Below are 25334 nucleotides of genomic sequence, written 5' to 3' on the forward strand. Positions count from 1 at the left end.
GGCAGTCTGAAAGAGACTTGCTTGCCTCGAGGTCGGGCAGTTCGTCCGTCCCTTGGTTGCTTGATCCGTTCGCAGTACTCCCGTTCTCCGGGCCCGGCACGGCGATCCGAATCGAATGTTCTTCTTTTTTTGACAGCGAATCGAATGTTCTTTGTACCGTGTGCGCACACGAACAAAAGTGGAGAAATGAGAATAATGTAGGCGTTTCCGAAAAGAACGCACAAAATAAAGATGCTTTTCTTCTTCTGAAAGTATCGATCAAAAGATACCTTTCTGAACTGCAACCATATCAGCTATCCAGCCCCAAACTCCAAGCATCAACTTAAAATTGACAACAAAAAAGTTATTTTTTTAGCATTAACAGTAGGGCAAATCCCTACTGCCTCATTTTATTATAATATTGGTATATTTATAAATTTTGAGAGAAAGTAAAAAAAAAGAGCACTGTATAAACAAGGAGTTTATAACAAATCAACCTGGCGAAGAAAAACAGCCTCGAGCGAACCTCCTAGGTCGCCCCCGCCTAGGTGATCCCAGAGGCCTCCCGTCGCTGTCGCCTAACCTTCCCCATCCCGCGGCCCTGCCAGGTCGCCGTCGTCGCCGACGGTGGTGGCGGCGCCCATCTTTCCCAAAACGGAGGGGTGATGATGACACGTTCGACCGATCTCCTCGGGCGGTGGGGTATGGCACATCGGGCCATGGGCATCTCGCGGAGGAGAGGATGGAGAGGAAGGGCGTGAACGGCGACAACATCGCTGGCTGGCGACGCCACGACAACCTTTGATGGCGGCGGGACAAGCCGATCTAGGCCCAATGGTGTCTGACCGGTTGCCTATGGTGTTGCGTGGTGTCTTACCGGTTGCCTATGGTGTTGTGTGGTGTCTATCGGCCATGCGACTAGCTGTTCCCTGTTTGGCTTTACGAATTCGTCTGCTTCTCCGCCGCTAGGCAATGGTGTGGGTTGCTAGTGTAGTTTTGAATAAAGGTGGTGGTCCTTGGATTTCCCTCTCTCTTCGTGATGAAGAACTACTTGTCGCAGATCGTCATTGATCTTGGACGAACTACCGAGTTCCAGAATGCTAGTGAATTCCAAATGGACGACATGCGTGGAGTTTACCGGTGCAGATGGTTTTTCGATCATGCGCAACCATATTGTTCTGACCGTTTGGTTTCAGAGGTGCCGTTGTGAAGCTCTGCTGTTTGTTGTCGTCATGGAAAATGCCTTAGTTCCACGGTGAAGTCAGACACACATAATGTCATGGAAGCGTGTCAATGGAAGTTTGAGTCCGGGGTATAGGGATTATGGCTTGATGATTTGTGACTTGGAGAAGCGGAATTGGTAAGTGGACAAAACAAGAGGAATTCAGTGCCTAAACCAACCTAAGGTCCGCCCTTAATTGGCCGACAATAACTTTGTTGAAGATATTATTTTATGAGTGCGGACTTTTTGCTGACAATAACCTTGTCGGACAATAACATTTTTTATTAGAGCGATGGTTTCTGGTGCTGTTATAAGGAACAGGTTTTCATAGCGGAACTTTTCTTTTATCTAATTCTTCTTTTTTAACTATGTATGTCTGGTATTACTATTAAGCCCCTACGTTGTTGCAGAGGTCCAAACAAATGAATTCTTCTCCATGACAAATCCAAGGAAAATTGTGGCCGTAAAATTCATCTACCCCACGGAATAGAAAATTTGTGCAGATGTGGGACGAGTGGGACCCATCCGTCCATCCAGCGCGTGAGTGAGAAGCAGGCAAAGGTGACTGACGGTGGAAAGCAAACCGGCCCATCACGCATCGCATGTTACTCTGCCCCGGAAATTCGCCTCCGCGCGTGCCGACGCCCCAACCCATCCCCGTAATTACGCACCTGCCCCCACCGGAGCCCGACCGCCATCTCCTCCTCCTCCTCCGGCGGCGGCGGCGGTCCTCTTTCGGCGGGGCAGACGGCCATGGCGGCGCCGGTCGCGCGGGGCCGCCGGTGCCGGGGCGCGGTGCTGCTGCTGCTCCTGGCCTCCGTGCTCGCGCCCCTCGCGCTCTACGGCCGCTCCCCCGTCTCCCTCCCGGACTCCACAGGTACGTGCTGCGCCCCCTCCGTGTTCCAAGGGCTACGTGGGGCGGCGACAATGCGGTAGAGATCCGTGCCTGATTTTGGTGGTGGTATCTTTTTCTTGCAGTGGCGAGGGGCGCCTTCGATCGGGAGGATGGGTCCAATCTGGTGTGGCCGCATATGGCCGCGTCCGAGGTCTCTCTAGCCAAAGGTGAGATTGCCTTTCCCCCTTTCCTTCTGCTTTGCCCGACTCGTCTTGGAAGGGAAGACACATGTTTCACTGTCCAATAGTAGATCATGACGGGTTTGTTTCACCTCAGTAAGAAAAGAAAAAACCATTTTTTTCGCAATTTTTGGTCAAGCACTGGTGAACAATCGTGCCCTTCGTGGTATTTCTGCTCGCGCCTGATTTTTACTGGAATTTGGGGTGAACTGCTTTTGCAGATTTGACAATGGAGAGGCTAGGGGAGCACAAGAACCGGGTGCTGTCAGCGGCCGACGACTGGCAAGCAGTTGAGATTGCGAAAAGAACCGATACGAGCGTGCGGTGGAAGGAGCCTGTGTCGCGGGATGCTGATGAGGTGGTTGCTGAGGGGAATGGGAGTTCTCAGTCAAGACAGGATGGCGTGATAAAGGAAGTTGTTAGCACCAATGGCAAGGGAGCCGAGGAGGGGGATGGACAAGGGGTGAAGGAAAAACTAGCGCAGGATACAGATGAGGTGGAGAACAGAGATGGATCTGGTGCAGCAGCAGAGAATAATAGCATTTCTGGAATGACTACTACTGGGAACCTGAGTTCATCTTCTTTACAAAAGGTAAAATTCATCTGAGACGACCAATTTACTGCTTGCCAAGGCCCAAGGACGATCAATATCTTGCCGCTTATAATAGGGAAAATTAGTTGAGGACTGTGAATCATACATGCAGACCTGATGTGTCTGGGCCATCTTATTCAATTGTAGGATGCCAAACTAACCTAGGAATAAACCTTGCTCCGTTCCATCTGTATTACTACTCAGTAAACTCATACTCATTTTATGAAGGTGAAATATGTGTGGACTGATTGAATGGACAATAGTGCTGAAATTATTTATTGCACAAAATCGAAGTTATTCTAGCACAATGCCTAAAGACATTGCAGCCATCTTAATAGATTGGCAAGATATGTCAAGTATTACCATTCCTTTTTACTACCTCCGTTTCGAAATGTAAGCCATTAGCTTTCTAACAAGGCTTATATTTCGGAACGGGGGTAAATAGCAGTTTATACTGTTCTCTGTTCTGTTTTACCTGTTCGTGAACATTAGGGTAGAATACAGAGTGAAGAGCATATCAGGACAATGATGTCCTGATATGTATGATTTTTGTTTGGTTTATCACTATTTTGTGAAATGCACTTGTATTTTCCACTATATTGGTCATTATCTTTATAATGTAGCTTGTTATTCATTTACAATCAGAGCGTGTATCTGTCGTCATCATGTTTCATGGTGGTTCTGGCTGCTAATGCTTTGCTTTAATTATCCAGGAAGATGAAACTACACGTGCCACCCCCAGAGAGGAGACGTCCACAGGGGAAGTTAGTATCAATGCTGATCTTGGTACATCACTTAGTAGCGCTGGTCAATCAGCAACTTCCCCAGATGCTACGATCCGCATCATCAAGGACCAGTTGACAAGAGCAAAGACGTATCTTGGCCTTCTAGCGTCTAGAGGCAATCATGGTTCCGCCAAGGAGTTACGTGCACGAATGAAGGATATCCAACGAGCACTGGGTGATGCAACCAATGATGGGATGCTTCCTCAGAAGTACGTTCTCTTTCACTGTACTGCTGAATTTCCATGGCTATAAGTCTATAACTGATGATGTATTTTTCCAGCCTAGTATGATTATCTATGAACTTACAGAATTTTCTGTTGTCTGAAGTGTCCATAGCAGAATAAAAGCAATGGAGCAGACACTGGGGAAGCTCAAGAGAACTCATGATAGTTGCTCAGGTGCTGTGAGCAGGCTCCGTACAGCCATTCACTCAACAGAAGAGCGGCTTCAATCTCACAAAAAAGATGCAAACTATCTTGCTCAAATAGCAGCAAAATCTTTACCCAAAGGACTTCATTGTCTCCCATTGCGTCTTACAAATGAGTACTACTCCACCAACTCCAATAATAAGGATTTCCCAAATATGGAAAAGTTGGAAGACCCCAAACTCCATCACTATGCAATTTTCTCGGATAATGTATTGGCTGCTGCAGTGGTTGTGAACTCCACTCTTGTTCATGCGAAGGTATACCACTTGACTAATGGGATATATAATTGTTGCTAATCGGGCTGCTGATTAATCACTGTGAATCAACTTTTGTTTTACTATAAATAAACCTCATTGTAGCTAAGCTTGTTTCTACCACACTAATATGAACTATTACTCTGCCCTGCAGAAACCAGCAAACCATGTCTTCCACATCGTGACAGATAGACTTAACTATGCTGCAATGAAGATGTGGTTCTTGGCTAACCCCTTGGGCAAAGCTGCAATTCAGGTTCAGAATGTTGAAGAGTTTACATGGCTGAACTCAAGCTACAGTCCAGTTCTAAAGCAGTTAGAATCCAGTTCGATAATTGATTACTACTTCAGGAGTGGGAAGGCTCGACCTGGTGAAAATCCGAAATTCCGGAACCCAAAATACCTATCAATTCTCAACCATCTGAGGTTCTATCTCCCTGAGATATTCCCGAAGCTTAATAAGGTGTTATTTCTAGATGATGATACTGTAGTGCAGCAGGACCTAAGTGCGCTTTGGTCGATAGATCTCAAAGGCAAGGTGAATGGTGCTGTTGAGACCTGTGGGGAGACCTTCCATAGGTTTGATAAATACCTCAACTTTTCCAATCCTCTTATCGCCAGCAATTTTAATCCACACTCTTGCGGTTGGGCATATGGCATGAACATGTTCGACTTGTCTGAGTGGAGAAAGCAAAACATCACTGACGTCTACCACACCTGGCAGAACCTGGTGAGTTTATGAACTTATGAACAACATATTATGGAAAAAAAAGCTCCACCAAGAACTGAGGCAATCATTCCCTAGTTCGCTTTCAGCTATTCTTCTATTAGTTTGACCTACAAGAAAATCCCTAGATTTCACCAAAACTGTGATACCCCCATTCTTCACTGATGTATTGTCTCATTTGTGCAGAACGAAGATAGGCTATTATGGAAGCTAGGCACCCTCCCTGCAGGCCTTGTAACATTTTGGAACCGTACATTCCCCCTTGACCGCTCCTGGCATCTTTTGGGACTTGGGTACAATCCAAATGTCAACGAGAAGGATATCAGGCAGGCATCCGTTATCCACTACAATGGAAATCTGAAACCCTGGCTTGAGATTGGACTGTCCAAATACCGCAAATATTGGTCACGCCATGTAAACTACGATCAAGTATTTGTACGGGAGTGCAACATAAACCCCTGACCCTGAGTGGCAAACACTTTGTGAATGATTTTTTTTACTTGCTAGATTAATTTAATTCTTTGTGCTCTAGGTTTTGGAAGATGTCTAGAGCATGTGTTCCTTTTTTTCCCAGTTGTAAGGAGGCAGTTCCTCCTATATAATTGTAAAGGTGCCAGATGTTTAGTGGTAGTCTTTAGAACAAGACATGGGCTTAGGTTAACCATCACGTAGATTTATGTTATGCCTTGGACTTATAGTGATGTGGATGCAGCTAATTGTTTGATTGTAACAGCACTAAGCACCAACAGTTCTAATAGTAAATTTTTATCTCTTTTTCTTGTGAGCGATCTGATCAGTTCATGCCTAATTGGGCATATGAAAGTGTAGTCAGCTCGTTTTATGTTCCGCCCACACGATGCCGATCTTTCCCAGGTTGCTAACGACGGCTTTGCCAGCAATCAACGTTCAGGACGTGATCAAACTGAAAAACAGAATATCCAGTGCCTTATCTTTTATTAACAAGATAAAGATGAAAAATATCTTAGTTATGGATGCCACGACGACTAGGCAAGGTTTTGTTAAGGTTTGATTCCGTGCAAGCTAAGGGCATGTTTGGTTGGTGCCCAAATTTGCCTTGCCAATTTTTTGGCAACCTATGGTATTTTGGTCCTTGTTTCATTGTTTGATTTGCTGCCAAAATTTTCTCACATTTCATTCCCTAATCTTGCCAACTTTTTTGTCTAAGGAATCTCTAACGAGGTAAGGCAATCTATATCATGAACCAAACATACCCGGAGTACCCAATGTCCCAATCCATCTATATATATACGCCTATACGGCTAATTGCCGATAAACTCAAAGTTTTTGCAACGTACATGGTACACGCACATCGGAATCTCATCTGTTAACTCTGTTCACGATGGCGATAGCACTCCTCGAGTCTGCCGGCGGCGCGGCAACGGGCTTCCTCCCGCCGTGGTTCGCGGCGCTCGGCATGGTCGTGGCATCCGTCTGGATCGTCTCGCTCGCCGTGTTCCTGTGTGGCCGCATCTCTCACGCAGACGACGACCTCCCCAAGAAGAAGCCCGCTGCAGAGACGACGAGGATGCCGATCAATGTCGCGCCCCCGAAGGCGATGTCACCGTCGAGATCCGGGAGCACGATGGTTGATCCGACGGGGATGTACGGAGCTGCGTCCGTCTCTGGTGTCGCAGCCGGTGGGTCCCATGGCCACGGCGGTGGTGGAGGTGATGGTGGCGGCGGTGACGACCTCCCCAGGAAGAAGCCCGCTGAAGAGAAGACGAGTAGACCGGCCAGCGTCACGCCCGTGACGGCGAGGTCGTCGGCGGGGTCCGGGAGCACGATGGTTGACCCGACGGGGATATACGGAGCCGCGTACGTCTCTGGTGTTGCCACCGGTGGTGGAGGCTGTGGCGGTGGAGGTGGCGGCGGCGGCGACGGCGACCTCCCCATGCAGAAGCCCGCTGCAGCGAAGACGAGCATACCGGCCAGCGTCGCGCCCGCGAAGCCGAGGTCGTTGGCGAGGTCCGGAAGCACGGTGGTTGACCCGACGGGGATGTACGGAGCCTCGTACGTCTCTGGTGGGTTCCATGGACACGGCGGTGGTGGAGGCTGTGGCGGAGGTGGAGGTGGCGGCGACCTCCCCAGGAAGAAGCTCACAGCAGCAAAGACGAGCATGCCGGCCAGCGTCGCGCCCGCGAAGGCGAGGTCGTCGGCGACGTCCGGGAGCACGATGGTTGAGCCGACGGGGATGTACGTCTCTGGTGTCGACGCCGGTGGGTGCCATGGCCACGACGGTGGTGGAGGTTATGGCGGTGGTGGAGGCTGTGGTGGAGGTGGAGGCGGCGGTGGCGGCTGTGGGGGCTGCTAGAGTTGAGCTGGCATGTGCAGCAGATTAAAATGATGCATGCGTGCTCATCTTATTTAAGTTAGTGATCTCGTCGCCCGGTGTTAATGTCAGGATCGTTCATGGTGTTTTTTCAGGGATACAACCATTGTGTTGGACAGTTCTCCTTGAAACGAAGGCAATATCTTTAAATAATTTATTAATTAAAAAAACTGTTCAGTTTTTAGAAGAAAATAGATCGAAAAACTATAACGACAACACACAGCTCACAAACACACCTAAACACACCCACAGCCAACACCACGAGAGAGCAAATTATTAGAGGCGCTTTAAAATGCCTTTAAAAATAACTAAAGTGTCTCTAATTATTATTATGAGCACATAAAAAAGTGCTGAGTTTAATCATATCGCTAAAAACGATAGACACACTTCGGAAAAATGGCCATAAAAATAGTACTTTCTGCCGCACTAAAAAATTTCTGTCCTAATTTTCCAACATTTTGAAAGTGTATTTAAAACCAAGTGTTTGCTTCCAGGTGCCAAAAACACCCATCCCCATAAAATATCTAAGGGCATGTACAATGGTGATATCTTAGCAGTGCCTCGTAGGATAAGCGCTGAGGTAGAGAAAAGAGAATGTTTTAAAAATTTTTTATCTTTTCTTAATTAAGAGATGATCTCTTAGTACAATCTCTCTCATCACAAATTTAGGATATCTGATTACTGAAAATAAGACTACAAAATAACCCAAAAAATAACCCGTTATACATCATGTTTTTATATCTAAATTGTGTGACAACGTTAAGACAAGACAGACTTATCAAGCATTGCACATGCCCTAAATGTACATGCAAATTTTATTTTAAAACTTTTTGTTATTTCAAATATGTTTTTACACAACATGTTCATATGCACCCGAGACCTGAGTTTTCAGATTATCTTTCTTAATTCGTTCCTTGCTATTTTATTATCACCCGAGACCCAATACGAGAAGATGACCCGAACAGTCGAACCTTAACAGATCCCTTATCCAGTTCCTCGTTAGTCGGCGATTAGGCATGGTTTAGTTAAGCTTTGATCCCGTGCATGCTAAGTACCCTCCATCTCTATATATACGTCTTATTGCCGATAACCTCAAAGTTTTGCAAAGTACCAGGTACACGCACCTCGAGATCTCATCTGTTAACTCTGTTCACGATCGATGGCGAGAGCTCTCCTCGAGTCTGCCGGCGGCGCGGCAACGAGCTTCCTCCCGCCGTGGCTCGCGGCTCTCGGCATGGTTGTGGCATCCGTCTGGATCGTCTCGTTCGCCGTGTTCCTCTGCGGCCGCAGCTCGCACGCCGACGACGACCTCCCCAAGAAGAAGCCCGCCGCAGCGAAGACAAGCAGGCCGGCCAGCGTCGCTCCCACGAAGGCGAGGTCGTCGGCGCGGTCCGGGAGCACGGTGGTTGACCCGACGGGGATGTACGGAGCCGCGTACGTCTCTGGTGTCTCTGCCGGTGGGTGCCATGGCCACGGCGGTGGTGGAGGCTGTGGTGGAGGCGGAGGCGGAGGCGGAGGTGGAGGCTGTGGCGGAGGTGGAGGCGGCGGTGGAGGTGGCGGCGGCTGCGGGGGCTGCTAGAGTTGAGCTGATATGCATGCGCAGCAGATTAAAATGGTGCATGCGTGCTTATCTTAATTAATTTAGTGATCTCGTTATGCTCCTGGTGTTCATGTCAGGATTATGGCTTACAACCATGGTGTTCTTTTAGCGATACGACCATTGTGTTGGTTAGCAGCGGATTTGTGTTTCGCCTAGTCAGTCTTTCTTGTGTTCCGTCCAGTATCATCATATTTTTTTTTCGTGCCTCGATTGTAATAATACAACAATAGAGTTACTCCCTCCATACTGGTTTTATCAGTTGTGCTTTTGGATGTGCTTTACAGTATTGTTTTCGTCAGTTGAGTACACCCCGTCATGTTCACCATCGTTCTCCCGGACCTGGCCGACGAGCAAAGTTTTCATGCTAACTTCTCAGTAGGGAATTCTGACTCAACGAGATCTAGTGCTTCTTTCATTTTTTAAAAATCGAAAACCATTTATAAGTTTTTTTTTTGGTAAACTTTGCTTTCATTGATGCTTCCATACAATTCTGGTTTCTATGAAACAACTACTCCCCCTGTCCCATAAAATTTGTCATGTGATCACAACAAACAATTCGAAATTGGTTTAAAAAATGCGTTCTGGTTCCTAGTATCAGAGTTTCTGGATCAGCCCCCATTTATACAGAGATGCAAAGATCCAAAGTCCATGCCCATTCAACCAAAAACTCCAGAATCAGGCCGTGCCCCTCTGGCTCTGGGAGATGTCCACCTGATATTCCAAATGCGTCTTCGTGCAATATAAATCATGTCGAGGGTGAATCATGCCGACCACTGCTTCAGTCTCACCGCGCTGGCAAATTCCACTCCGTCTTAGAATTTCAGCACAACTGCACACAAAATTCCAAAACATGATTGCTAAATTTGTTTCCCCTAGTATGGTGCACACTTGTACACCTGAAGATTCACTGGAATGTGGGGAGTACAATCTATGAGTTAAATGAGTAACCAAGACAACATTGGAAGTAGGAGTATCATTAATCCCAAGGAATAAATTCTACCCATAATTGATTAGCCTTCTATCTCAACAAATGCGAGAACAAGCTTCTTGTTGTGCTCAGCAAGAAAGGTTATTTTTCTCCTCATCATCGACATCGTGCAGCGCAAAATCTGTCTCGGGGACATAACACATAGATTTGATGCAATCGACCAATCTCTCCATAAGAGCATAAATCTGAGGGGATAGAGAATGTGATCTATCTCCAACATCCGGGTCTTTTCTTAACCCCTAAGTTCTTTGACCGGTTTCTGATTCTGGCTACATCCTTCCAGCGCCTTGCTTTAGCATATATGTTGGAGATGAGTGTGTAAGATCCATCATTCTCTGCATTCATCTTAACTAGCTTGCTAAGAGCATACTCAGCAAGATCCACATTTGAATGTACTCTACAGGCACTAAGTATCACAACCCAAAATACTGCAGTAGGCTCCAGAATGACTGCAATGAGGGGCATCGTTTGAGTCGCATACTGTGCAAATTAGCAAATCCACCTATCATAACAGTCCAACTCACTACATCAAATATGGAACGTGCAGCTTTGAAGATTCTGCATTGTGCACCATGAGATCCTCATCATCACCATCACCACCAAAAAAATTATCCGAAGATAGAAGACCATTCTTCAAAGAGTAGGCATGAGTTTTCATACCCCGAGAACATGTACCCAAGGAAGCTCAAGCTGTTGTAACAGAATTTGGCTTTGACCGAGGAAAAAACATTTGTCGGCAAATGTTGAGTGCCTATTGGCCGCATCCTACCTGAGCATACCCGACAATCACAGCAGTCCAAGTCACCAGATTTAATGATTTTTTTTCCTTGCGCATATTCTTGAAAATCACGAAGGCTGCCTCAAAGTTCCCACTTTGGGAATACCCAGTCACCATTACATTCCAAGAGACATCTTTGAATTCCATCATATTGAAAACCTTCGCTGCAGCCTTCATCGAACCACATTTTGCATAAGTATCAATCAGAGCATGGTCTACAAAAGCATCTGGAAATGTACCATGTCGAATGGCATGGCCATGAATTTCTCTAGTTTGAGGTAGTGCTTTTAGAGAAGCACATGCAGGAAGAATGTTCACAATGCTAATGATGTCAGACCTGTCATTTGTAGCCTTCTCATGGACAATCATTGCCCTTTTCGAGAACATATCCAATGCAGTACATGGATTATTATTTTTAACATGGGGTGCAACAATTGAATTCCATGAGATGATGTCATCAATTCCCTTCTGAGTTATTTCCTCAAACATCAGACTGGCTTCCTCTAGTGAACCACATCGTAAATACATCAGCACATCGCCACCAACGCATTGCGTATAAAGATGTTCAAGTCAAAGCCATCGCGACATATAATTGCATGGAATGTTATACCACCTCGGTATGAAGGTAGATCTCCACATGCTTTTAATGTATGCGGCAGAGTAAAATGGTCTGGCCTAGTTCCAGCACGCAGCATGCGGCAAGATATTGCAATTTCATGGTCAAGGTGGCCCTCTTTGATGTGTTTTCAGATGAGTAGACTCCATCAGACAGCTGGTGGCGGTATAACATGCTCCAACGCTGAGAGAGCTTCATCTGTAGGACCACAAGCAAGATAAGAAGCTACAACACCAGTACCCAAAGATCTTGGTGATACAAATGGTTGAGATAGCAACGGTGGACTGCCAACAGTGATGCTGGATAAGAGAGAAGACCTGAAGAAGTTAGCTGCTGGTGAACTTGATGAACTGCATTCACATACCTGCATTCCTTTTATAGGGCAGCAAAATGAATAGGAGAAACATCTTGACCAAAGCACACTGCAGATTGATCATGTGAATTTTAGCAAGTTGAAAAGCATAATATTATGCAGAATAATCCCTCAAAGCAGTCATTGCATCACTACACAATGAAAAAGGGAAAAAAAGAGAAGGTATCATACGCATTGTTTTTCAATTAATTCAACATGATGTAAGGAGCAGAAAAGAAGAGCAGGCAATGATTAGAAAAATATAATGCACACCTCTCCAGTATTACTGTGGCCGAGTTACACCAAAATGACAGAAGGACATAAAGTATGATACAAGTTAAAAATTTAGAATTTTCTTGTCCACATTTCTTACAATAATACATTTCTGAGTTTGGAGAATATACATGTCTGAGTTAAATAAGCTACTAAACCATGGCACTCTCCAATTGCCCCCGTGCCCTTTCTCAATCCCAATAAAAGGAACTGGTTTGAGCTGAAGATTTGTTTTTCTATTCATAGTTGCTTTTAACTATCATCCACAGAACCAATAACTTGAAGGTTTCTTGCAACTATCATCCACAGAATGCTGCAACTAATAATACTACTACTCACAGTTCTGTCTTAATAAGAGTACTTGTTTTTAGATTGAAACAAGAACACATGAGAAGCATCTTGACGAAAGAACATAGGTTCAGGCAAGTACACGTAATTACAAGTTCAAGGCCATTCATGCTAGTCCGGCATGCAAAGCTGACAAGATTCAGAAATCTAAAGGCAGAGAATAAATTTACCAAACATAATAAATTTTCCCAAATTTGCATGTAACAAATCAAGAGTTCCCAACCAGGTGCTCAAACCAAAGGCATAAAAATGACAAAGATGCACATCGGAATCTTAATGAGAGTAAAATGACAATTGGAAAAGAACAGATTATGACGCTCAGACCAACTGCCTACTTTCCTCAAACTAATCTAGCATTTCAACAATCATATCATCAACTAGGTAGTTAAGACATGCTGAATATATATTCCATTAGAAATCATTTCAGATATGTTTTTTCTCACCAAGATTGGAGAGCTGACTGAAACATGGATTACAACAGCCAAATATTAGTAAATTCATTTTGATATTTCATCAAGTAATCATCATCACATAGACTAATTTCCATCTACTTAACATTAGTCTCTGCAAAGCTGAACTAGAACTACAAGACCAGTTGGATAATATCCTATTTGCTACAAGTTTTGGTTTCAAAACCAAGTATTAAGCATCTTAATACTTGAGCTTGCAATCTCAAACTTAATAAACCACAGGCACTACATCTCTCAATAAATCAGCATAGCTGCATAGGTACTCTATTTCTCGAACTGTTGCACTGTGAAATCCATTGCTCCATTCTAAATCAAGAACTTGAAATAATCCTCAAATCGGGGCTGAGAAGAAGAGGGCAATGAAGACAACGAGGAGGAGCTTTACCTGCGAGAAGACCGACGCCGCAGGCGTGGACGCCGTTGCCGCTGTGCTCGCCTCTGGGTCGCCCGTCATCGTTGCCTCCGGGTCGCAAGAGAGGAGCCGCTCTATCGCGCCGCTGCAGTAGCCTTCGGGTCGCGCCTCCGGGTCATAAGAGAGCAGTCGCTCCCTCGCGCCGCTGCAGTCTTCGGGTCGCGCGCCGTCGTCGCTTCCGGGTCGCAAGAGAGGAAGCGCTCCCTCGCGCCGCTGCAACAGCCTTCGGGTCACGAGTGAGGGGTCACCTCTGTGTCGCGCCGCCGCCGCCGCGGGGCGCCGTCGTCTCCATGTTGATTGCGGTATTTTTAGCCGACGCCGGTTACGAAAAGTGGCTTTAGCTCCGGAGCTCCCTTTATTTTTGAAAAAAATCTAAAACCATATTTATGTTTCAAAAAATTCTGTAAAAAATCCTGAAAAGTTAACTATGCAACCTACAAACAGACAATATTGAAATACAAAATTAGTTATATTGTGGGCTACATAAAAATGAAAAAAAATCTGAGAAGTCGTTTGGTATCCATTTTGGGTCTTCAATCCTGGAATTCATTTTGAAATTTTACAGGTGGGCTGTTTGGTTGCCACAGAATTGGACCGTCATTTTATTTAAAAAATCCAGTAAAATGACTCCATGGGTAAACACGATTCCGAGCTGAGACCTGTCATTTGCGTTTCTCTATGAAAGTCATTTACAAATTCAATATTGAATTCTGTTGTTATTTGCAATTCCTGTGGCAACCAAACAAGTGTTCATTTCTGAAATTATAATGTAAATAAAATAAATACACATATTCATTTTAAAATGCTACAAACGAAATGAAAGTATGGTTTCCAAACTTTTGAATATAAATACATTGCCTACTATCTTTCCATCAGTTCAGACTTTTGATTCAATTGGCTAGTGCAGCAATCTTACATGGTATCAGAGCCAAGAGTTCTCACGTTCAAGACCCTGCTCACGCATTTTTAAAAATAAAATAAAAATTCTGTGGCCCGCACCGAACCCACGCTAAGGAATAAAAATAGCCTAGACGTGAAGAGGAGTGTTAAATATAAATATATTTCCTAGTCTCTTTCCATTAGTTCAGCTTTTGGTTCAATTGACTAGTGCAACAATCTTTCATAAACGACTTCTGATAAAATTTGAAGATTTGAAAATATGCACTCGTATTCACACTTTTGTCATTTTTGTGTGTAGCTTAAAATATAAAGTATTTAAGACTAATGTTTTACATGTGTGTCAGATACATCATTGCCTATGACCTGCTATTCATTTTTACACCAAATCTATTGGTGAACGTGCCCGCGACGTGATGTGAGAAGGTTAGATCGAATTTTGTACGGTGATGGCAAAAAGAAAAAGGCAGCTATAAGTTGCCGATGCCCATAACAAAATTACCCTTGCAAGTTTCTCGCCGGGGTGATTTTTGGCACATTCAGAGCATCATCTTCAGTCGCGTCTAAAAAAACGTCCAGCACGATGATGTGGGACGTATTTGGGGATAGCATCGGACAAAACAAAACCAAAAATCTACAAAAAAAATAAGCCCTTCCTAGTCGTGTCCCTCAAACAACATTCAGATAGATACATGCATTTTAATAGAGGAAACCATCTCATGTGAAAAAAGTAGGTGAGAGAAAGTGTGAAAAAAGAGAATGACATGTGAGGACTAGGGGGTGCATGCATACATGCGGACGCTGTTTTTGTGTCCGGCGTCCCCGGTAGAGACTCTATACCGGGGACGCCGGACACAAAATAAGGCGTTATTTAGCTTTGAAGGACAACATGTTTTTCTCCATTTCTTTTGGGGGATGCGACTAAAGATACTCTCAGGCGCTATTAGGATCTTGTTTTTATTGTTTGCTTTGACATCTCTTAGGAGAAACTTAAACTTACACGACTGAATTAGTATAAAACTAGGAACTATAAGTTTTTTGGAATTTGCTAACGAGAGATATGATAAATATTTTTTCACTCGAATATAACAACAGGAACAAGAATTTATCGAAAACCCAAAGTTCTTAAAGAAAGGCACCAAGCTGTTACAGCCTGTAACCACAAACTATGTAGGAATAACAGTATAACACACAACACACGCTCACAAAAGTATTAAACATAAACTACAGTATGCATACTTTCTAAATTAACAAAATACCTTTGAATCGAAAATTTTCCATCACCACCAATCTACAAGGAGAACAGGAACGGAATGTGGATGGACGTGTACTCGTGCCAAGCGACCATGCCCTTTTTTTGAAGAGTCACCAACTCTTTCCTATAGTTTGATGGAAACAAAAAAAATCATGCGATAAAGATATCTAGAAGAATGTTCTCCACTTCTCCGATTTTAAGTAACTCTAAAACTCTTCTCCTCTCCTCTCCAGGTCTCTCCCGAAATCTTCCCCTGCCTGGTCTTCTTCTCGGTGACTCCGGGCCGGAGCGGAGTCGCTCCTGCCGGAGTTGCTGGTTGGAGTAGGCAAAGGAATGGTGCCGGTTCTACATCTAATGTAGTTCTTAGGTCTTCTCCTCCCTATCCTTGTAGGTGTAGCTCTAGGTCTAGGATTTGGGCTTATCATGGTCTACCTTTATGGAGTCTGGTGTAATGCCATGGAAGCTCATCGCTCTGGTGTCATGGCACGACATCAAGCAGTCACCGGTGAAGTCGTTCAGCGACCCTCCAAGGTGGAGGCATGGTGGAGGTTGCAGTTCATGCGAGGCTTCCTTTAATAAGCACTGTTGTGGATCTTGCTTCTCAGATCTTGTGGAGTTACTCTGCCTCCCTTGCCGTCAAGGTGGCGGCGGAGGAAGAGGATCTCTCTTCGGTCGGCGGCAGTGTGATTCAACATGCTTCAGAGTTGTTCATGTGCGCAACACATGGCGACGTTCGTCGTTGTGATCTTCGGCCGGTATGGCGGCCCGTCTTCAACGTCCATGGCAGAGGCCTGCTTGATCCATTGCCAAAGCTCGACGCAGCTAGCGTGCCAAGAGGTTCGTCCCCGGTGTCCTAGAGGCGGCTGATGGTTGGATCTATTCGTCGTAGGAGAGCCAACGAGTAACTCGCTCTTGGATCTTGGCGGAGATGGCTGGAGACCGCTGACGTTTAGTGCCGGAGGCACCCATGTCCTTGATTGCTTTTTATTTTTCTCTGCCAGGGTGCTTTTTGTAATTTAGAAGGCCTTATCTTCAAATAGCTGGTTCTTTAGGGCGAGTGTTGCAAAGGGCCTTCTTGCAAATTTGTAGTTGCCACGTGTTACATCAATGAAGCTCCACAGGGGTCTAGTACCCCTCTGTTTGTTAAAAAAAAGTAACTCTAAAACTATTTTTCATATATCCCCATAAATCAAGTAGTTTTTTCTTTTGGTATTTAAATTTCACAATAAATTTAATAATGAAGATAATAAGAAAAAATGAAGATAAAAGGGGGCATGTCAGATAATTGACAACCATCTTTTCTTTGCTTTTCTTAACTAACTCGTCCTTCCGTTTCTTGTCGTTCTCCTTTTTACGCATGCAAAATATATGTTAATTACTTCATACTCTTTATGTTTCAATGAATAAGGAAAGTTATAAATAAAAATACATTTCATGATGTATCTAACGACGAGTGTGCATTCAGTGATCACATAGATAATTGGGCTAAGTAAACTTTGATCGACTTTTAGAAAACTACTAAAACCTTTAGTATTATGTAGATATCGTATGAAAACACATTTCATGATGTATCTAACGACGAGTGTGCATTCAGTGATCACATGAATAGTTGATGAAAGGGTATTTACCTCCCTAAGTGTATTTTGCATGTTTGCTGACAACACAAGGATATTTACCCATATTCTTAAGTGATTTAGGTTGTATCTATATTAAGCAGTAGACGATGATCTGCCCCTCAAAAGTGAAAAGATGAAGATGATGTTTGTAGTTTTTTAGGTTTTCTAGCTATATGTGATGTTGCTGTTTGGAGGGGTTGCTAGGAATAATTGTTGGAGAGGAACTCCAAGAAAGTTGTTGTCGAGGAGCTCTAGAAAAGAGACTCATGTGTGTCTATGACCGGAGACTCCTGCCCTCACAAGCGAGAGACTCCGGACTGGGGGACTTGGTTGAGAAGCACGTCTGCCTTGCTCTTAGTACATTGTCTCGAGACTTTGTGTCACGCCAGAGACTTCAATCCAGATACTCCGGCCCACACTATTTCCAGGCTTGCTCAGGAAGGAGATTTTGGTCGGTCCGTTACCGACACAGTGAAGACCAGAGACTCTGGGTTAAGTCACCAGAGTCTCCGGGGTTATATATGTTACATGCAATGGCTCTTTTCGTGGACTTACTATAAGAGCCACCCTTCTTCCCCAAGTGAAGGTTGTCGCTTCCACTCACTCTCTCCTTCATTGTTCTAAAGCTCAAAACTCATATATCTCCCTCTGTAGATACTCAATCTTGTTGCTCTCTTGGGAATCAATGGAGGAAATCTTGATCTACACATCCACCAAAGGAATTTTAACTATCCCACCCATTTAATCGATAAACTTGTTACTCTTGGTTATTTGGAAACTAGTTGGAAGAAGTCGCCCTTGAATGTTTTTGTTGTTGTAGAAGCTTCGCGGTTGGTTGTTGAGAGCCTCCAATTGAGTTGTGGAGATTTCCCCAATGTTGTGTAAATGTTTCGGTTGCCACATTGAAGGCCACTGCTTAGTGGAGCGTGAGCTGACCTTTATGGCTTACTCACCAGAGAATAGGGCGAGACCTTAGTGGCGTTGGTTGGTACCACACTCCTCCAACATAAACGCACGTCCCTTAGCAAGGAAAGGACTACGAGAATCATCCTTGTGTCGCCTTGTCTCTATTGCAGCTTTGTATCCTTTATGTGTCGTATCGTTAGTTACTTGTTATTGTGATTGCTTGTCATATAGGTAAATTTACGTAGTTGCACATCTATGAAAAAAATGATGTTTCCTGTCAAACCTAATCTGATAGAGAAGCCCCTATCAACCCACCCCCCCCCCCCCCCCCCCACCCCCCCCCCCCCCCGGCACATACCATCCTTTCAGTTGTGTAATCAAATTTTATAAGAAACCTATTAACATCGTTCAGTAGTATATTGATATCATATAAAAATAGGTTTATGGTTTCCATTGATCCATCCATTATAATCCAGTTTTGTGGTAAAACACTTCTTTGTGTACAAAATTAGCTTCAAATTTTTGGTTTTAGTTTTTCGGGATCAAAGTCGACTCACAAACAAGTTTCCCGTTGACTTTTGTTGTCATGAGTTGTCTTTGACAACAATAAATCAAACCCAAAATCTGAAACCCGTTTTGTGCACCAATAAAATCTCCGATTTGTCAATACTCGTGCACCTTACTAGTTACACTACTGTAGGAGCGAAGACAGGCGGCGGCGGTCAAGGTGCGATGCATACCGCGAGAAAGTTTTGGCCGCTGCCACGCCAAGCTAGCGGATGAATACCTCGATCGTTCGTCACACGTGCAGTCGCACTCCGTGACAAGTTTTCCGTGACGGCTGATATATTTTACAGTACAGTACATGTCACGAGCGTAAACTAGCATTTCCTTTTGCTTAATTGTTAAGTAAACGCCGCTCGATCGCCATCGTTTCGTCTCTCCCTGTAAGTAAACTACCTAGCGTGACCGCAACGCCAAAATAACAAAACCATTTACCGTAAGGGGAACCTATCTTCAAAAACGATTAAATAAGAGCATCTTCAGTCGCGTTTTCCAAAGCATCCCCCAAAGCAATTTAGGGCGGCCGGACCAAAAATACGTTTCAGCCGCGTCCCCAAAGCCCATTTTTGTCCCCGAGCCCGTCCCCGTCCCACAGGGGACGCTCCGGGCACGCCAGACACAACGAAAAGCGAGGCGAACCGACGCGGGGCCGACGCGTCAGCGGCTCGGAAGGCTAAAACCCCGTCGTCTACCTTTGGTCAAGCGACGTTAATGGCGTCCCTGTTTTCCCAGGCGACGTAGAGAAGCGTCTCGTCGTGCATGGCCGCGTGGCCGTCCGCACCGGCGTTATTGCGTGCAACCACCCCGCTGCCGCCGCTGTACATTAAGACGCCCTGCAGTTCGTTCCAATTTCTCACCGCTCCCAAACCTTCTCGTCGCCGCCTCCCCCCTCGCAGATCTTCTCCTCGCTGCTCCAAACAATGTCGACCTCGTCCTCCCGCAAGATGGCCGCGGCGAACGGCTTTGGCCGCGGCAGCCTGACCGTGCCGGAGGCGTGGGCGATGTACCACGCCGGCTATACAGTCCCGCCGGACATGCGGCTGACAAGCAGCGGCGGCTGGAAGATGGCCGTGAACGGCATTGGCGTCCCGCCGCCGCCGAAGCCGGGCACGGAGCAATGGAGGGACGGCATCAGGGCCCGGCGGGCTCAACTCACCGCCGCCGAGCGGCAGGATCCGACGTGGGAGGCCAACAACAACGACGAGTGGTGGAAGACGTACTTCAAGGCGAAGTACGACGTCGAGATGCACAGCACCCAGGGGCTCGTCGGCGGGCCCAACAGCTGGAACAAGGACGGCTGCGCCCTGTTCTGGGGCGTTGTCGTTGCCTATTCGACGGTACCCCGGAGGAGGGATCCTCACGAGGGGGAGAAGAAGTAGGGGCCATAGGGCGAAGTGCTCTCGGGACGGTGGTACGCGATTTACCCAGCTTCGGAACACCTGCACGATGACAGGGCCTACAGCTACTTGTCTGGAATTATCTGGGCGCTTTCGCGTTGTTACAATGAGTTGTGGTTGTCTCGCTCCTCGCTCTAGAGCTCCCGGGATCCGGCTTATATAGGCGCACGGATCTAGGGTTTACATGGAGAGTCCTAGCCGGATTACAGGTTGCCTAACTACGGTACAATGTCTTGCCGTGTACGTCAAGGATCCGCCTTCCATCTATGTCGTACTGGATCCGGGTTCCTTATGGGCCTCCACGGATCCGGCTTCCTTCATGGGCCTTCACGGATCTGACTCCTGGCATAGACCTCTTCGGATCCGGGTACCTCTGTAGGTCGGTTCGGATCCGGGTACCTCTGTAGGTCGGTTCGGATCCGGCTACCTTCGCAGGGCGGTTCGGATCCGGCTCCTTGTTCCTGGGTTGGACATCTTCCATCTTGATCAACAACAACTGGGCTGCCCGGTGGGCCATATGCTACCACCACCATCTGTGGGTCACCCGGGCTTGCCGGAATCGGACCATGTCGATGATATACCTACGAAGTATATCCACAACAGTAGCCCCCGGAGTTCTCCAAGATTCACCGTTCTTCCATCCAGCTCAACTTGCGCATGTATCTTCATCCTTTGGCTGGAACGAATAATAGAGAATCTTGAAGGACTCCAAACTTCATATCTCCAACCAAGTATTGGTCGGAAACTTCATGATCCAATGGTCAGATTCTTCGAAGACACCATCCAACGTAATCTTCGGTATGGATCCGACTAGCCAAAATATAGGTGTGGATCCGACTACCCAAAATATAGGTGCGGATCCAACTAACAAAAAATTAGGTGCGGATCCGGCTACCGAAAATTAGGTGCGGATCCGGCTACCAAAAAACTAGGTGCGGATCCGGCTACCAAAAAGTTAAGGTGCGGATCCGACTACCAAAAATTAGGTGCGGATCCGGCTACCAAAAAATTAGGTGCGGATCCGACTAGTTAGCCAGATTTTCGCCATCTTTGAAATTTTTCTTGACATAACCATATGTATGTAGCCCCCGAGCATTGAGTCGGCTTGCTCCAAGGAGACTCGATGCTCAGAAACTTAGCCCCCAAGCGTCAAGGTGGAAATTTTTCGGTTAGTTGCTCCAAAGAGAACTTCATCGATATAGCCCCCGAGCGCCAAGGTGAATTTACTTGAAAATCCGGCTTGGAGCTCTTAGAGTAGCTTTATCTTTATATGTGACCAAGGAATAGTATAAATCCCAAGCATCTAGGTGGAAATTTCCAGCACTAATACTCCAAAGGAAACACACTTTTCACTTAAGATCAAAATCGCAGCCCCCGAGGGTTGGTTCCGGCTAAGCATAGCGGAATCAAGACTCAAGTTGCTTTTCCAGCTGTGCATGCTACGGATCCGCCTAACCTTATCTCATATGGATCCGGCTAGCTTCCCCTGGGCTTCTCGCGATTGCTAGGTCTGCTTGAAAACATCTTAGTTCGAGGACTGTTGAAGGTCCAAGCATCATGTACCTGATATATAAACACAAAAACACATTTGTATTAAATTGTTTCTTTGACCATGTTCAACAAACAAATGTAAGGCGGAACAAAAACGGCCTTTGAACAAATGTTTTGAAGCTGAAACTATGCAGCAGTTGAACAACATAAAACTGTCAAGGCGGAAAAACTCGACTATATTGAATAGTTAATGTAATTTATATGTTTTAAGCAAGTGCTGGTTTATCCGTTCTTCTGGTTTATATGCTTGACTTTTCGCGAGACGGCAAACTTTAAACACAGAACATCTGCTGAGGCGATAGCGCTTAATAGCGAAACAATCAAGAACCTCAGAAACAGAGGCCGGCATTAAGTTCCGAGATGTCACTACTAAGGAATCCACACATAAAACAACAGAAAACGTGTAGGCCAGAAAACTTAAGCTAACGCCCGAAAGCGGAATTTTTGCAGCGTATTGGAGCATTAAGCGGCAAAAACAGTACAAAGTTTTTCACGAGCGCGAGGCAAATCGTGGAAAAGATATGACCAACAGCGAAAGCGGTAAAAGACTCAGGATATGAGTGAACCAATCTTAATCTCATGATCATAAAATATTAAAATATAAAATATAAATAGGGACTTAGCTATTTGAGCGGAGTCAATGTGGGCCGATGAAGGTGACAAAATTTCCACCTAACCGGATGAAAGCAGAGGAGACGGATACGGATGCAGTGTTTGGGGAGCCGGAGTCGACCGCGGTAAAAGAGCACCAGAGCTGCCCAATTCCTCGCGGTTCCGGCATCCTCTTGTTTGTCAGTTTACCCTTATGTGAGCTGAGCACAAAAGGATATCTTTGATCGATTGAGCAACCAAGGTAACTACTACTCCTTGGGACTTGGGCCATGCATGTGAGGCAACAAAATCAATCTTTCTTTTCTAGCTGATCGATCCGTCCTTGGGCTTGAATTCGACAGCAATCAGGATGTCATGAACGGAATCAACCAGCTAGGCGGAAAAAATTAATGGCCTACGGATTTATTCCGCCCATCGTTGTCTTCGATCATGTCATGCGCGCCCTTTCAGAACTGTGACCGGATCCTGTCATCGATGGTTCCGGTTTAGATTGGTCTTCCGCAAATCGTGTCCATCTCAAAAGCGATCCGTGCGAAATTTGGTAGATCCAAAATAGAAAAAACTCTTAAGAGGATTCTGATCCAGAGCCATCTTCTCCGAAGGTCCCCAGCTCAACGGCGGTCCGTGCGGATTTTGGTAGATCCAATGGTAGAAAACTCCTGAGAGAATTCCTAACCGGATCCACCTTCCGCGAACGTGTCCAGCTCAACGGCGGTTCGTGCGGATTTTATTCGGCCTTCCGTCGGGCCGGTGCGAGATTGATTATCGCGGTCCTGTCGGTGCGGATCCACCTACCAAAATTTAGGTGTGGATCCGACTTCCAAAAATTTAGGTGCGGATCCACCTACCAAAATTTTGGTATGGATCCGGCTACAAAAATATAGGTGCGGATCCGACTACCAAAAACGTAGGCGCGGATCCGGCAACCAAAAATATAGGTGCGGATCCGACTACCAAAAACGTAGGCGTGGATCCGGCAACCAAAAATATAGGTGCGAATCCGACTACCAAAAACGTAGGCGCGGATCCAGCAACCAAAAATATAGGTGCGAATCCGACTACCAAAAACGTAGGCGCGGATCCGGCAACCAAAAATAGGTATGGATCCGGCTACCAAAATATAGGTGCGGATCCGACTACCAAAACCAGAATTTGAAATTTCCAGGTCTAAGGCGGATTCTTCCGTGGAAAGCTCCAGCGACTCGGATCGGATCTTTGCAGCTGCGTCCTGCTCGGCGGCGGTCGTAGCTACAGTACTTACCAGTGCGTTTCCGTCGAAATCAACGGTCTCGCAGATGAAGATGTGGAACCCGCCCGGTTCCGGCCTCCAGACGCCGCAGGCCCCACGGTGGGCGCCAACTGTCGTTGCCTATTCGACGGTACCCCGGAGGAGGGATCCTCACGAGGGGGAGAAGAAGTAGGGGCCATAGGGCGGAGTGCTCTCGGGACGGTGGTACGCGATTTACCCAGCTTCGGAACACCTGCACGATGACAGGGCCTACTGCTGCTTGTCTGGAATTATCTGGGCGCTTTCGCGTTGTTACAATGAGTTGTGGTTGTCTCGCTCCTCGCTCTAGAGCTCCCGGGATCCGGCTTATATAGGCGCACGGATCTAGGGTTTACATGGAGAGTCCTAGCCGGATTTCAGGTTGCCTAACTACGGTACAATGTCTTGCCGTGTACGTCAAGGATCCGCCTTCCATCTACGTCGTAATGGATCCAGGTTCCTTATGGGCCTCCACGGATCCGGCTTCCTTCATGGGCCTTCACGGATCTGACTCCTGGCATAGACCTCTTCGGATCCGGGTACCTCTGTAGGTCGGTTCGGATCCGGGTACCTCTGTAGGTCGGTTCGGATCCGGCTACCTTCGCAGGGCGGTTCGGATCCGGCTCCTTGTTCCTGGGTTGGACATCTTCCATCTTGATCAACAACAACTGGGCTGCCCGGTGGGCCATATGCTACCACCACCATCTGTGGGCCACCCGGGCTTGCCGGAATCGGACCGTGTCGATGGTATACCTACGAAGTATATCCACAACAGGCGTTCCGGGTCGCACCCTCGAGAACGTCATCCGCGGCATCCGCAACGGCACTCCAAGGTTGGAGACGCCGTCGTCACCGCCACCGTCTCCTCGAGGACCACCGCAATGGCAGCCGAGGACGGCACTCGTCCTCCTCGCACTCTTCTTCCTCAGGACCGACGCGATCGACGCCGTCCTCGTCGTATCGCTCGGCGCCCTACACCGTCCCCAAACGGGAGGTGAAGGAGGAGCCGGCGACGCCGGTCAATACGAGGCGTGGCGGCAGCGGCAGCCGGCGGCAGCAAGGGAGGCGCGGCGGCGCCCTCCTCATCCCGAAGCCGGAGGTGAAGGAGGAGCCGGAGGAAGCGTCGTAGGCGGCGCTGCTGGCGGAGTACGAGCGGCAGCAGCGGCTCATCGCCAGCAGCGACGACCCCGAGGATCGCCTGTGGCTGCGGGCGGCGTTCTTGGCGTCCATGAACGACAAGGACGCCTGGAGGGGCGACGTCGACATGGCGATCGCCATGTCCATCCGCGACTCCGGCAAGCCGCTCGTGGACCTCACCGACGACGGCGAGGCAGGACCAAGCGGCTTGGTGAAGGACGAGCCCGTCGACGAGCCAGTCGACGAGCGCGTCAAGCAGGAGGTCGTCACCGACGAGATGTACAACTTCCGCCAGTACTACGACGCCTCCGGCCGCCGCAAGTACTTCTAGATTTGATTTAGTTTAAATTTAGTCAAATTTCGTTCGAATCTATGTAAGTTTGGACGAATCTAATCGAATCTCGTTAAGTTTAAATTTCCAAAATTTTATTTAGAGACGCGACTGGGGAGTGGTGTCCCCCAAACGCGGCACAAACGAAACACGTCCCCCAAACGCTCAATCCGACGCGTTTTGGGGACGCGGCTGGAGATGCTCTGAGGAAGGATTGTAGTTGTGCTATACTCCTAGTACAGTCCTACTGCTATAGGCGGTGGAGATTACTTAGCTCGAGCTGCCAACTACTCGCACAGTCACTCTCGCCTCTTACGTGCCAACACATCTCCGCCGTGTCCATGTCATCATTAAATTGCCATGCAAAAATATTGTCACCGGATTGGACTTTTGCCGACTGTGACACCGTCGGCACTGTGCTAATATAGCAGCAGCAGTAATTAGTCCAGCAGAAACCATCCAAAGTGATCGAGGTCAGTAGGATTTGTGGGGAGACGTGGCCTGCCTAGACGGGGTGAAGAAATGGACCGGTTCCACGGAGGCGCCCACAGGT

At 46.8% G+C, this 25334-nt stretch overlaps 1 protein-coding gene and 1 long non-coding RNA gene across 2 annotated transcripts; one reads left to right on the forward strand and one right to left on the reverse strand.

Moving 5' to 3' along the window:
- The first annotated feature begins 1791 nt into the window (after positions 1-1791).
- On the forward strand, positions 1792-5845 carry LOC127302016 (probable galacturonosyltransferase 4). The gene is made up of 7 exons (XM_051332360.2): positions 1792-2078; positions 2180-2263; positions 2497-2867; positions 3581-3861; positions 3980-4337; positions 4489-5064; positions 5248-5845. The coding sequence occupies exons 1-7, from the start codon at positions 1955-1957 to the stop codon at positions 5521-5523; spliced, it is 2070 nt and encodes a 689-aa protein (XP_051188320.1). The 5' UTR covers positions 1792-1954; the 3' UTR covers positions 5524-5845.
- Positions 5846-11553: 5708 nt separating this feature from the next.
- Positions 11554-13557, reverse strand: LOC127302017 (uncharacterized). The gene is made up of 2 exons (XR_007852586.1): positions 13222-13557; positions 11554-11897 (listed from the first exon to the last, which is right to left on the reverse strand). It is a non-coding gene; the product is annotated as an uncharacterized lncRNA (long non-coding RNA).
- Between the last annotated feature and the right edge of the window lie 11777 nt (positions 13558-25334).

The sequence above is a fragment of the Lolium perenne genome, chromosome 5, assembly GCF_019359855.2.
Source record: "Lolium perenne isolate Kyuss_39 chromosome 5, Kyuss_2.0, whole genome shotgun sequence".
Classification (NCBI taxonomy): Eukaryota; Viridiplantae; Streptophyta; class Magnoliopsida; order Poales; family Poaceae; genus Lolium; species Lolium perenne.

Bases quoted from the DNA above. Each gene is read 5' to 3' on its own strand.
- LOC127302016 (XM_051332360.2), top strand. From the start codon at position 1,955: ATGGCGGCGCCGGTCGCGCGGGGCCGCCGGTGCCGGGGCGCGGTGCTG. The intron at 4,338-4,488 runs GTATACCACTTG...TCTGCCCTGCAG, and splicing joins CCACTCTTGTTCATGCGAAG to AAACCAGCAAACCATGTCTT. The intron at 5,065-5,247 runs GTGAGTTTATGA...TCATTTGTGCAG, and splicing joins ACCACACCTGGCAGAACCTG to AACGAAGATAGGCTATTATG.